General features: G+C 42.4%; 1 protein-coding gene across 1 annotated transcript in view; it reads left to right on the plus strand.

The window, feature by feature from the left end:
* The window catches only part of tarbp1 (TAR (HIV-1) RNA binding protein 1), a 162806-nt gene extending 148282 nt beyond the window's left edge, over positions 1–14524 (plus strand). The window contains exon 30 of the mRNA XM_080200799.1: positions 10652–14524. Within this exon, the coding sequence (XP_080056925.1) occupies positions 10652–10838 (187 nt within the window). The 3' untranslated portion in view covers positions 10839–14524. The remainder of the gene's footprint in view (positions 1–10651) is intronic.
* Positions 14525–14992: the final 468 nt, after the last annotated feature.

Genomic DNA, 14992 nt, shown 5'->3' on the forward strand with positions numbered 1-14992 from the left:
CATATCTTTCACTACATTGACTGCTGACAACACTGGGACTTGCTGAGGTAGAGGTTAAGTAGCAGGACCAAGATGGTTGGAATGTATACCATAAGATTTGGGGCATGGTATTACTGAGTGATGGAAAGTAACTGATCACAGGCAAATAAACCCACATGTGTTGCACGCAAATTAAAGTTTATTTATGAGTCGCAAGTAAGGCTTGCGTTAACAGTGCAATGAAATTACTGAAATTCCCCTAGTCGCCATTGTCTGGCGCCTGTTCGGGTCAATGCACCTAATCGGCATGTCTTTCAGAATGCGGGAGGAAATTGGAGCACCTGGGGGAAACCCATGCAGACACGTGGAGAACGCACATCCATTTCCAATTGCTTAAATCAAACCTACTGAAAAACCAAGTGGTTTTGTTACGATACACTTTGTGATCTTATAGTTTTGAATTGCGCCTCATTTTGAATCTTAGCACTAGAAATTGTAGCAAGTCATAAAGGCTAACAAGCAGCTGTGTAGATTTATAGTGCTTTTACCGAGTAGCAAGTGAATAAGTCTTTATCTCTCTCATCTGATGAGTGAAGCAGATGGCATATGTTGGAGTTGATGCATCCGTACAACGGATAAATGTCACATTTGATTAGCAGAGTTCTGAGCAAACATCTTATGAAACATGCAGTGACTTGCTCTGAGAAGTCAACAGATACAATATTCTTAATCAATGCGTCATTGATATGTATTGAAAAAATGCTGACGAGAAACAGAGTAAGTTAACTGCACTTGATAAATATAATTCAAGTGTAAAACCACATCTAAATTTACTTGACTGACTACACAAGCTCGTTTTTTTTTTAAACCCAGTGAACCCAGCAGAGCAGAGAGTCATAGAATAGATGCGGCAGGAGGCCATTTTGGCCCATCAGGCCTGCACCCTCGACAACCCACCCAGGCCCAATCCCCGTAACCCCACGTATTTACCCTGCGAGTCCCCTTGACGCTAAGGGGCAATTTAGCATGGCCAAACAATCTAATCTGCACATCTTTGGACTGAGAGGAAACCAGAGCATCCAGAGGAAACCCACGCAGACACGACAAGAACGTGCAAACACTAAACAGTCACCCAAGACTGGAATCAAACCTGGGTCTCTGCTGCTCTGAGGGAGCAGTGCTAACCACTGGACCACAAAAGCTGCTGTATTAGGCAGGGACCTAATTAGTTTACTTATTTATTTACTAGTCACAAGTGGGCTTACATTCACACTGCAAGTTACTGTGAAAATCCCCTAGTCGCCACACTCCAGCGCCTGTTCAGATACATTGAGGGAGAATTTAGCAGGGCCAATGCACCTATCCAGCATGTCTTTGGAGTGTGGGAGGAAACTGGAGCGTCCAGAGAAAACCCAGGCAAACATGGGAAGAATGTGTAAACTCCACACAGACAGTGACCCAAGCCAGGAATTGAACCCAGGTCCCTGGTGCTGTGAGGCAGCAGTGCTAACCACTGCCACTGTCAGAAGTGTGAAAGTCATAACCCAGTTGCTTCATTACTGCCACAATATGATTTTAACTTCAAATTATGGGAGGCCTGCAACTCAGTAAAGCCCATAGTGAGATCTGGCATTTGGTTAGAAGAGGCCAGGATGTGATTTCTGTTGTTGTTTGTCGAGTGGTTCCTTGAGGTCCAGGAAGTGTACAAGTACACCTCAGGTCATTGCAAGGTGCTCTTCGGTCCCTCCTTTTGTGATCTTGCCTCTTATTCACCAGCCAGATGGGCCTCGTAACACTAAGGTAAAAACAAATTATTGAGGATGCTGAAATTTGAAACAAACAGAAAATTCTGGTAAGTCTCAGCAGACCTGACAGCATCTATGGAGAGAGAAACAGAATTAATGTTTCAAGTCTGGATGACTCTCTGTCAGAGCAGGAGCCCTTGTAACGCTCACATTGCCCCTCTCTGCAGTCTCTTGCTCAAATAATATGGTCGAGTGCCAGTGTTTGGATCTTTGCCTTTTTTACTGGCTGAATAGGGCGTTGGTTCTGACAAAGTCGTGTTCTAGAGTTTCATCAGGAGGATGATGACTCCTTGTCAATCACAACATTCCAGAGATTCATGCTTTTCTTGACTCTGCTGTTGAAATCTGAGAAGATTGAGTCTGTCACCTGCAAGGACCCAAGCTAGTGATTGCTCAAGATTGTTGTCGAATGCTACAGTGGCTTTTTGCCTTTTGCCTCAAGTGTTGGAACATTTGAGTTGGTGACAGTGGCTTGCTGACTTAATGAGTTTGGAAGTGCTGAGGCACTCACTTGTCCCATGGGAAGAATTGCTGAGGTACCAGTCAAGCTAATGGTTATGCCCACCCTGTGCAGGTGTCATTCCTTTTCTGGAAGGCCCATAGAAGGCTGTCCCTGCCACCTTGCTGTTCGCTCAGCCTTCTCCTGCACAACGTATCTCACTTAAAGCGGAAATGTCGATCTTGATGTGTCTGAGTTCCTGAACTAAATCTGTCACTCCAGTAAAGGAAAGCAGTGTGTGCTTTGTGACCACATGAAAACATCATGTAGTCAGTGCAGACCCAATGGACCAAATGGCCTCCTCCTGCACTGTAGGGATCATAGGTTTAAAATAGTATGTACAGGTAACTAGTGGTGATTATCTGCCACGGCCTCGATCTGTAGAAAGGCAAGTGGAATGATGGCTTTTTTCACACTAGTTTGGAATATAGAGTAGAAGTCATGCTTCTGTTGTACAGAGCCTTAAGTCAGACCATATTTAGAGTACTGTGCTCAAGTCTGGGCATAAAACCTAAGGAAAAGTGAGGTAGGGGTGCACTGTGATAGCACAAGGGGCTGAATGGCTCACTTATTCTCTGCTTTAGCCCCTCGCAGTTGACTCTTCCTGTAGTAGTTCTTTTAGATCTCCTGCACTCAATCCACAATGATGATTGTACTTCAAAGCTACTTTTCAGAAACAGAAGACGTATTTCTTTCAAGGCAGAGGCCACTGATGCATTTTTAAGCTGTTTAGGATTCTCCATTTGTTGAGTCACAGCTTGTACATGCTCTATAACACGCTGATTTAATGGGTATTAGGACTGAGAATGCATTGTGGATACAATATCAATCCTGGGATTTAGCTGAATTTTTAAGACGTTAGCCAGTCAGCTGTAGACAGAGGTAAGTTACTGCTCACGTTATCATAATGAAACTACAGAGAACTAAAGGAGGACAGTGTATTCTAGTCACAGACACACAAGATATAATTTGTGGCTTTGTAAAGGGTTGTGAGAAGCAGCTGGATTGAGCAGACACTTGGGGTAGTGGGCACAAGGTTAGGAGATGCAACATGTACAAGGACCTGAAGTGTATTATCATGTCAGGTCAGTCATAGTCTCATTGAATGGCGCAGCATTTATTGGACCAAATAGCCTACTTCTGCTCCTATGTCTAATGGTTGTATAGGAAGGGGAAGCTAAAGAGATTATTGGAGTTGTGGGGGCGGGGGGTGAGTTTTCTGTGTTTTTTCAAAGGGAGTGGAATATTACCTGGGAACAGGAAACCATGGTGCCTAGAGTATTTTGGCTAATTATTGTTGTACATTAGGTTAATATTCAGGGCAGGGACAGTCTCAGAAATATGGTGCAATAAATCAAAAATCTGATTCAGTGCTTATATCTGATACACTCATCACTTTAATCAGAGGGATTCTATATACAATTATTGATTGGAGTATTGTACATTTTCTGAAGGAAATATCAATATCCTCACATCAATATCCTCACATTATTTCAAGCACTGGAAAATTACTTGTGCCTGCTTTAAAACACAGTCTGACCCGGGTCTATTGTACGATAATGTGATTAACAACATTTCATTGTCTTTCTTGGGCAGAGATTGATATGCATTACATGTGCAGATCAATGTGTAAGGGCATGTATTATGTTGTTGTTACCAATCTTCTTTTCTATTGTGCTGCTATGAAACACTGAAATGTTTCTCTACATTAAACATACCACACGAGTCCTGTGCCATGGAGCAGTGGGACATGCGATTTGCCTATAATTCACAGTGAGCCTGGACATATTGAATTCATGGTCTCGGATGGCCCTGGCAGGGCGAGATATCTCCAAAGGAAAGAGAGAGCTGCCTGTCTGTTCTGGCACCTCCTAGTGGTGGGTTACCTAGTGCTAATGACGTGAGCCTGCAAAACATTTCGCTGCCCGTGCCTTTAGCTAGGGAGTGCTGAATGAGAGATGGGTGGAATGGCTAAAAGGAGAAGTTCCTGTACGTGTACTCTTCTATAGGTTTGCTGTGAACTGCTGCCACTCTGTGCCCACTTGTTTTGAGTCCAACACCTTCACCACCTGAGATGAGGAGCTTAGTCGATCAGTGCACCAAGGTGAACAATATAGACACATTAGCAGGATCTGAAGTACATGGAGATAACCAAGGGAGATGAGGAGGCCTTTCAGCCCATCTCATTTAGTCAATCCAGAATGAAAGTACCCTCTATTGTAGCAATTATTTCTTTAATGATTTCAGGCTTTTACCTCCATTATTCTTGCCTGAATTGCATCATGAAGATCCTCCTGATTTCTCCACAATTTGCCTTTTAGTTGTTTGAGAGCCTTGTGCTCTAGCCTCATCCTTAATTTAATTTAAAGCAATATTTTGCATCTACCTTTCACCTTTTCCGTATGAACTGCAAGTGTAAGATCAGTAGGGGGAGATGGTGGTGCAGTAGTGATATCACTGGACTAGCAATGCAGAGAACCAGGCTAATGTTCTGCAGACATGGGTTCAAATCCCACCATGGCAGCTGGCGGCATTTAAATTTAATTACTGAATCGGGAATAGTCTCAGTAATGGTGACTATGACGGCTATTGTTGATTGTTGTAAGAGCCCATCTAGTTCATTAATGAACAATGGAGAAGGCAACCTGCCATCCTTACCCACTGTGTGACACCAGATCCGCAGAGCAGTTAGGAATAGATGACAAATACTGACCTTGCCAGCATCCCATGAAATAATAGAACTATCAAATCTTCTGAACATTGAAGTTGACCATTTTTTAAAATAAATAGCGATAAGGAGCTGAAAACAAAACTGTAATAATGCCAAGGAGGCAAAAGTCCTGTCACCAAGTTACTTTATTTACACCATACATCTGTACACAACCAGCTCTCCAGTTGGTCCCTGCTGAATGCAGGTTGGGAGTCTGACACACCTGCTTTAAATAGAGAGCATGAGACGCCCTGATTTAATTATCAATTAGGACTCATCAGGTAATTCTTTCATGTACCCAACAAGTAAACAAACTCAAACTAACTTAGAGACAAATTAAGAGGGGCAGCCCCCTAAAAAGGAAGGGGGGGGGAATGGCCCGAACAGAAACCAAAGTTCAAAGGAAACTTAAAACATTAAATCAAAATGTGATTGTTAGGGTCTGTGACGCACACCAGCCCTTGAGGTGCCCAGCGGGCGCGGAAGACGTCAGCTGCGCCCGTGGACACCGCATGCTCCCTCTCCAGGGACACCTGGCCGCAAATGTACCTGCGGTAGAGGGGCAGACGGTCAGGATGGATGACCCCGTCAATTGCCCGCTGCCCGGACCTGTTAATGGCACACCTCGCCAGGCCCAGGAGCAGGTTCACAAGGAGGTCGCCATCCCAACCTGCCCTTCTCCACACCAGGTGCCCGTAGGAGGACTCATCAGGTAGTTCATTCTCGAGCCAACCAACCTCATTATTCTGGTTGAAGTCATCACAAAAACAGCAGAAATGTTCAGCTGAAGATGATTACTCAGCAGTTACATGTTGCTGAACACAAACAGCAAAATCTGGACGTGCAGATTGATTGCTTCAGATTTACTGTGATCGCACAGCCAGTTGTATTTAGTTTGTCAAGGACTGTTCAAATGCGTTTTCACAAAATGGAGATTCATAGATCTCAATCTAAAAGCTGGTGCAGCCCGGGTTTATGGTTCTGTTTTTAATACAGGAGTTTTTTGCATTTGCTTTAGGTGAGCAGGGTATTGTACAAAAGAAAGCTTACTTAGAATTAGTTCCTCTGGTCCCATATGGGACAATGAACAGGAATACTCCACCACCAGCCCCAGTCCATTGCAAGCTCTTTCGCTCCAGCCCAAGTGGTGTCCTGTTCTGAAAGGTCCTCCTTAAATGTACTTCTTCTTTGGCCAGTCCTATCATTGTCTATCATCTGCTGATGTCCATTCTATTGCCACTTTGACAGGGCATGCATCCATGGAAGAAATATGCCAACCTCAGTTGTTTCTTCATCACAATGTCCCAATGGTGCCTCTGACCAGTCCCCTTGTTGGTAATTCTCTCCATGTAATGTCCCAGATCTTTGAGCAGCTTATATCACAACTTTGCTATTTTCTTCCATGTCTAACCACGTAGATTGAAGTCAAATTCCCGGCTGGGGAATCTAGAACACAGGAGCACAATCTCAAGGTTGATGATTTTGAACCGAAGTGAGAAACGTCTCCACTCAGGGTTCTGTTTTTTTTGGAATATTCCAGAAAATCATGGAAGATATTCAAAACTGATTTAGATAAATTTTCAGTCTCTCAAGGAATTGAGGGACATGAGGAGTGGGTAGGATAGTGAAGTTGAGAAGATGCATCGAATGGTGGGACAAGCTCAAGAAGACACATGATCTACTTCTGCTCCTATTACTTATGTTTCTATGACACACTGATCTCAGCTCCAGTTAAGGCTCCACCAGGGCCACTTGGCTCTGGACTTCATTATAGACTGGATCCAAGCATGAACAAAAGAGCTGAATGCTAAAGGTGAGTGTGACTGTCCTTGATAGCAAGACATCATTTAACTGAGAGTGGAGCCCAAGCAAAACTGGAATCAATGGGAATGAGAGGAAAAACTCTCCACTGGTTGTTCATTTAGTAATTAAAGTTAAAAGTTTGTTTATTAGTCACGAGTAAGGCTTACATTAACACTGCAGTGAAGTTACTGTGAAATTCCCCCTAGGCGCCTCACACTGGCACTTGTTCGGGTCAGTGCACCTAACCAGCATGTCTTTCAGACTGTGGGAGGAAACCCACCCCGACATGGGGAGAACATGTAAATGCCACACAAACCCGGGTCTCTAGCGCTGTGAGGCAGCAGTGCCAACCACTGTGCCACCTGCATGGTGGCACATTAGTTTCACTGCTGGACAGAATGAGCCTCGATTTTAACTCCTGTATAAGTGATTGGACTTTAAAATCTCGGTCAATGACTTTGATAGCTCTGTAAAAAGTCTCAACACCAGGTTGAAGTCCAACAGGTTTATTTGGAATCATGAACTTTTGGAGCCCTGCTCCTTCACTGGGGTCCCCTTCATCAAGACTCACTCGATTAAGGGGCAGCGGTCCAAAAGCTCGTGATTCCAAATAAGCCTGTTGGACTTTAACCTGATGTTGTGAGACTTCTTACTGTGCCTGCCCCAGTCCAACGCCAGCATCTCCATATCATGACTAAAAGTTCTGATCTCAACAGCATACTAAAACCATCTTTTTGTTGCAGTTTCAGGTTCATGTTGGTGCCTGCGGCATACAAAATCATGATACATATTATTTGGTCTAGTTAGTAAGTTACAAGTTTTACCCTAGCTGTGCCCTGATCGGCAAGAAAAAAAATTGAGCCATAGACAAAATTCATAATTTCATCACAATAGATTTACAAGAATCTTCACCATTTTTAGTCCACTGGTTCATAGGTTTAACCCCTTGTGTGCTGTATTAAAACCTGTTTTTTTAAAAAATGGGTTTAACAAACTGCAAAGTAGTGCAGATGCTGGAAATCTGAAGTGAAAACAAAGTGTGGCAGGTAGTTTAGCAAAGAGCAGAAAAGTAGGGGCTAAAATTTCAGGTCTGATCTCAGGCTATCAAGCTGAAACATAACATGGAGTTGCTCTACGCGCTGCTTATCTTATTGAGCTTTTCCAGCGTTTTATGTTCTTTGATCGATTGTGTTCACCGAGCAAAGGTAAGAGTTTAACACACACACATAAATGGAATCAATGTGCTAAAACTGGCACTTGAACCAACTTAAACCTCATATTATTGTACCTTTGTGGGAATCTGACTTTATGCCCCATGCCTTAAGTTGCCCTTGGCTGTCCTCAGCAATATTTGCTACCAGGGTTATGACTCAGCAATCTCTGGATAAACAGCATTGCTGAATGGAAAACTAGAAAGTAAATCTGAGTTCAGGTGTTGCGTACGTCATGTACAATGGAAAAAGCAAGAGGTTAATTAGGCGGACAAAAAAAGGGGAAATTTAACTTTCCAGAAAATGGATGTATGTGGTCCATCTGCAAGCTTTTATTTACACAAACAGCAGTTATCAACTCCTCTGTTCATCTTACGAACACAGTGTTTAGTAAACCTTTGTGGACTCCATTTTCCACTTTTACCACAAAATAGGTTTCCAAAGTGGTAAAGGTGTATTGTGTCATGCTGATCTTTATTTATTTTTTAATACCCTCAATTTAACTGACATGCCGTTTTTTATTTCTTAAATGTTTGCACAAAAAATATCATCATTTGCCGGATTGTTTGCAGTGGGACCTTTATGTTCTTTTTCATTTCACAGCTGTCTATCTCTAGCATTGGGGAATATTGGCAGGGTAATATTCTAAGATGCCAGAATGCTGTTTGCACATCTCATACTTTGTGTAAAAGTATCACCTTTGATCATGTTTCATTTTCACGGTTGCTGCTGCAAGTTTGCAATTTCCTTGTATTGCTACATGGGACCGTTGTCAGTAAACTTAAAAAGTAAGCAAATTAGCAAAACCATACTTCTGTTTGTATCTCCTAGAGTTTCCAAACAGAAATTTGCCTATGGGCTGATTAGGAGATTATTTTGCATTCTTATTTAACAGGAAGGAAATCTGTAGGGGATGCTATGGATTGTTTTCTCTCACTTTGCAGCCAAGTCTTGTTCCCAATCTCCAAGATGATTACTGGGAAGGGCATCTGTAGAGCCACATGGAGCAATCTCCATATTTTTTCCTAAACAGTAATATTTGCGGCAAACAGGAAAAAGCTGGAAAGATTCAGCAGGTCTGGCAGCGTCTGTAGGGAGTGAAAGCAGGGTTAACATTTGGAGTCTATTTGGCTCTTCATCAGAACCAAAAGAGAGGGAAAATCTATTTGATACAGGCTTCACAGCAATAATGTACCTTCAAAATGTAGAAACGTGGCAAACAATTTGTGCACGGGAAATTTGCCCATCTGTTAATGACCAAATATCTGTGGTGTTGGTTGAGGGATAAACATCAGCCTGTGGATATTCTGAAAAAAAGGCGGAAAATTCCCAGGAGAAAAAATAATTGAATTAAAGTATAAAATTTGAATAAAATATTTAAATGTAGCATTGGAAAGTGGCAAGTAATTAGGTGATTCATTACTGCTCATGCTGACCTGGGCTTGTGGTATATTAGAGGATTATACCTTTCAACTTGGAGTCAGTTGCCATCCTTACCAGTCTGGCCTAGATGTAACTCCAGACTAGCAGCAATGTGGTTGACACTTAGCGCCCTACTTTAGTTTTAACACATGCAGTAATCACCATACTATGCGAGAGTTTCTGCAGTGGATCAGTGGTACTCTGAGTCCTCTGCTGATTTTTTTAAAAAACATTCCATTCTTATAATTACAAAGCCAATGCTCAGATTGGACTGGGCAAACCCAAATCCATCTCCTTGCTTTCTCCAAAAGCCAGATTGAAATTGAATTCAGTTCATGGTCCCCACAAGAGAGAGATACATGATCCAAGCTGAGGGCAGCATAGTGTCAACACTGCTGCCTCAATTCCAGGGACCCAGGTTGAATTCCGGAGTTTGCATGTTCTCCCTGTGTCTGCATGGGTTTCCTCTGGCTGCTCTGGTTTTCTCCCATAATCCAAAGATGTGCAGGTTAGGTGGATTGGTCAAGCTAAATTGCCCTTCGGTGTCCCAGGATGTGTAGGACAGGAGGATTAATGGGGTAAATATGTGGGGTTACAGGAATAGGGCTCGGGTAGGATCCTCTGTCAGAGCATCGGTGCAGACTCAGTGAGCCGAAGGGCCTCGTTCTGCACTGTAGGGATTCTGTAATTCTAAGGTAAGGGAGTTGCATCCCATCATGGGCTTGATCCAATGCTTGATCTTGGCCCTTTGTCAGGGGGCTATGTGGCATCTTGTGATGAAACAATATCTGCATTCTTTCACTATCACTCAGTCAAAACCCCTCCCTAACAGCATTGGGGGTGTACGTACAGCACATGGACTGTAATGGTTCAAGAAAGTGGCTCAGCGCCATCTTCTCAAAGGCAACTCTCCCCAGTGATGCACACAGCCCATGAATGAATTATTTTTTAGATGTCAAGATTGCATCTTGTTCATCAAATCAAATGTTTGCAGGGAATGAAATTAAGTATTTCTTCAGACAGTAAATATTTCAGCGTGATTTTCAAATCTAAAAATCACACTTTAGAACTATGGGAATTGGTATTTTAACTTGTGATAGTTAACCTGTAGGATTCCTGTCTGCTGCTTCAAGACTTTCACTCTCTGTTTTTGGATTAGCATTTTGAAAAATTCCATTGATTTATTTTTCCAGGGCTTACATGTTCAATTTTATCTCCCCAGGAATGAACGAGAGGGAATTCCAGCCAATTTGATCCAGCACCTTGATGTGTGTGTGGAAATCCCACAGTGTGGTATCATCCGATCACTCAATGTCCATGTTAGTGGAGCTTTGCTCATGTGGGAGTACACACGGCAGCAGCTGATGAAGCAAGGTGTGGGACCAGAAACAGCGACTGCACAAAAGTGAAAATTAAAGAGATTGCTTCTTGTTAACATGTGTTTTGTCACTTATAAAACAGTAACGCTGTGCTGCTAGGAGCAAGCATCTAAGGAGGATGTCTACAAATCCTTAGATAATCTGGTGAAAATCAAGTGCTCCTGCAAGATTGACTGGAGCCAGTGACCGCTGAAGGCATGGACTGCCTTGGCTCTACAAAGCCAAATGATTGGATTTCTTGTGCCATTTTAATGTTTATGTCCGAATAAAAATATTTTTTACAACATCATTTCCTTCTGGACAGCAACATAGGGACTGGAGGAGCCATTCAGCCCCTCCAGTTTGTTCCACCAGTTATTTCCTTCATAGCTGATGTTTCACCACTTACCCCCTTTAACATCCCTGCCTAACACACATCCATCAATCTCAGTTTTTTGGATTGTCTTACTTCAGGTCTTTGAGAGAAGAGTTTCAGATTTCCACCAGCATTGTGTGGAAAGGTGCTTCCTGGCATTTTTCAAAGGCTGAGCGCCCAGCTATGTCCCCTTGTTCTGGGCGCTCCTTCCAGAGGAAATAGTTTCTCTCCAATATGATGTTTTTGAGACCAAGTTGTGAACTGGACTTGCACAACAATTGCTGCCCTTATTATCTTTTGAGTAAGTCTCACTGTCAGAATCCTGCTTGTTATAAATCAGCCCAGTGCACAAAGGAGGTAACTATTAATCTAATATTTTAACATATTTATCCACAAAGTTTATCTGATTATCAGCTTTTTTGCAGAAGTTTATACCTTATTTCTAGAGGAATACAATGGAAAGGCAGCACAGTTATTTTGTACTTGTAAAGAATGTTGGTTAAACGGCACTTACAGTACTGTGATGTCTTGGGATGTCATTTTATAAAATGGCACAGAGGCACTGGAGAAGATCCAAGAAAGATTTACTCAAGCATTACAGAAACAGAGATATTGTACCTCTCAGGAAAGATTGAACCACCTCTTTTCCCAGCAAGAGAAGACTGAAGGACAAACAGATATTTTGAGAGGCGTTCATAGATCTCCAAGATTATGGAAGGGTTTGATCAGGTAGACATTGAGAAGATATTTCCACTTGGAGGCAAAACAAGAACTAGGCGTCATAAATATAAGTTAGTTGATAATCCAATAGGGAATTGGAAGAAATTTTTTTATCCACAGAGTGGTTCGAAGGTTTAATTTGCCAGTATCACAGTGTAGTTGAGACAAATAGTATAGACGATGATGAAGGTAAAGCTAGATAAACATGTGGGGTAGAAAGGAATGGAAGGATTTGTTACTGGGTTAGCTGAAGGGAGTGGGAGGAGGCTCATGCAGAGTAAGCACTGGAATAAATAAGTTGAGCTGAATGATCTGCTTTTATATTGTAAATACTTAGTTGTGTTATAAATGATCACCAGAGGAGCATCACTATTCTACAGAGTAATGATGATTTTCCTTGGCTCACGCCTTCAGCTGCACGCGTTGTATCCAAAATATAATGTCTTGGAAAGAAACTGGCGTTATTAGACTATAAGACATAATAGCAGAATTACACCACTCGGCCCATCGAATATGCTCTGCCATTCGATCACAGCTGATGTTTTTCTCATCCCCATTCTCCTGGCTTTTCCCCATAACCACTGATCCCCTTATCAGTCAAGAGCCTATCTATCTCTGTCTTAAGCACACTCAATGACCTGGCCTCCACATCCTTCTGCGGCAAAGAGTTCCACAGGTTCACCACTGGCTGAAGAAATTCTTCCTCATCTCTGTTTTAAAAGATCATCCCTTTAGTCTGAGGTTGTGCCCTCTGGTTCTAGTTTTTCCTACTCATGGAAACATCTTCTCCACATCCACTTTATCCAGCCTCGCTTAATCCTGTAAGTTTCAACAAGATACCACCCCCCCCATCCTTCTAAACTCCAATAAGACCCAGAGTCCCCAACCGTTCCTCATACAACAAGCTCTCCATTGCAGAGATCATTCTTGTGAACCTCCTCTGGACCCTTTCCAAGGCCAGTACATCTTTCTTTAGATATGGGCTCCAAAACTACTCACTGTACAAGTAGGGCCTGGCCAGAGTCTTGTACAGCCTCAGAAGTACATCCCTGCTCTTGTATTCTATTGTGTCTGCGAATCTCTCCATTGCACATCACTTTGATGTGTAGCGTATAGTCACTGTTATGGAGCACGCTGCAGGTTTAAGGTTCAGAGGGGGTAGCTGTGTGGACAAATTCACTTATCTTCACTCTCCGATGAAGGCCTTTTGTCTGGATGGTTCATCTTCACTGGTGTTAATTCAGCTCCTTATCACTTACCAGCCCAGAAGCTGCTCCCAACCTGTTATCTCAAGATCGTCTTCTATACTTCCTCGCTGAGCAAAAGTGAGACCAAATTTATGGTGTTCGTTATTCTTTATGACTATTTAATTTCTCAAAGTAGTCCTTGTGGGATTAGGTGGCACAGTGGGTTAATGCTCAGTACTTTCAGCTTGCGGAGTGAGGTTTGGATCCAGCCCAGGCTGCCAGGATGAAAATCCATTTACTGTAAGGACGATATGTGAAATGAGTTTGGGGTCATCTCAGTCAAACTCTTAATGGAGTGTTCTTGCAGTACAGGACTGTTGCTAGGTTAGCAGTCTGACAACAAGGCTGTAGCATTGGCTGGGGTGAGGTAATTAGCCATAGTCCAGAAAGGACCATAGAGGGAAACAATTGGTTATATGGAGCTTGAAGGGCCTTCATGATGCACCACAGTCAGTATGAAAATTGAACCCATGCCAAAGGTAGCGTTCTGCATCAACTCTAGTCATCTAGCCAACTGAGCTAACCAATCCCTGACTGGGGTAGAAAATGAAAATGTCTCCAAAGTATCAGGGGATTCATTTAGAGTTTGGGATTAAGGCAAATGAAAATGTACTTAGACAAAATTTAATCTTACCGGATCTTGGATTGCTGGATCTTGATACTTAAAAGACGAAAAACCAAATAATGTTCCAGTTCGCAGCATTAATGTCCCTTGGTTTGAGCAGAGAGAAAAAAAAAATTTGCTTGTGACAAAATATATGATATTTCTTGTTTAAGATCATTATGTTGGAATTTTATCAAGATTCCATAATGCAAAGCCAGTCATTTTCGTACCTGTTTTTACTTTTCTCAAATTAGTTGAGGTTCAAGCATTGGCAATCAGAGTCTTTGGGTGGGACTTTCCAGCCACACACGCCCTTATTCTAGCAAATCCCACCCCATGGTCAGTGGACCTTTGCACCATTCATGTCCCACCCGCTACGAATCCCCTGGTGAGTGGGACAGGAAGATTTCGCCCACAGTTATTACAGGCCAAGAAAGCCATTCAGCCCACTAACTCCATTGAGCCCGTACTGGCTCTCTGTAGAGTAATCCGTTTAGCCCCAATTGACAGAATGGACAAACTAAGAATGAAAATAGACAAATTTGATATGATTTATGGTGTTAGATTATATAACTTAAAATTGCATTTTATATTATTTTGACTGTCTTTTTTACAACCGGACCCAATATGTCCCCATGTGTTTGTACAGAAACAGAGAATTGTGTGGAATTTTAAAATATTTTTCATGAACTGATCTGAATTTTTAAAACCTACCCATAGTTTTTTATTATTGACAGTGTTGCACATGCAAACCTCAATAATAAATCATCAGAATAAATTGATGATAATGTTCTCCCAACGTGTTTTGTGACCATCTGTTTTTGACCTCCATTCCTGAGCCCAGAGGAATCATGTCTCTCTATGGTGTTTATGGACCTTGGTTAGAATGAGTTTGGCCACTAACAGCTCAGGTTCACAGTTGGCCTCATAAGGCAGCCTGAAATGTAATGGTCTCACTGAGATACGGTTCATGTGGGAAAATGGAACAACTGCAATGACATTCGGGGATATTAATATAGGAAATTCAACATGTCTGCTATGACCCTCACCAATTTTTACCTGTGCACCATCCTTTCTGAATGTATCACAGCTCGGAATGGCTCCTCCTCTGACCAAGACTGCAAGAAATTACAAAGGGTTGTGAATGTAGCCTCGTCCATCACGCAAACCAGCCTCCCATCTGATTGTCTACATTTCCCACTGCCTCAGAAAAGCATTGAGCATAATCAAGGATCCCATTGCACCCTGGACATACCTC

The sequence above is a fragment of the Carcharhinus amblyrhynchos genome, chromosome 12 (genome assembly GCF_965287045.1).
Source record: "Carcharhinus amblyrhynchos chromosome 12, sCarAmb.v2.hapA, whole genome shotgun sequence".
NCBI lineage: Eukaryota > Metazoa > Chordata > Chondrichthyes > Carcharhiniformes > Carcharhinidae > Carcharhinus > Carcharhinus amblyrhynchos.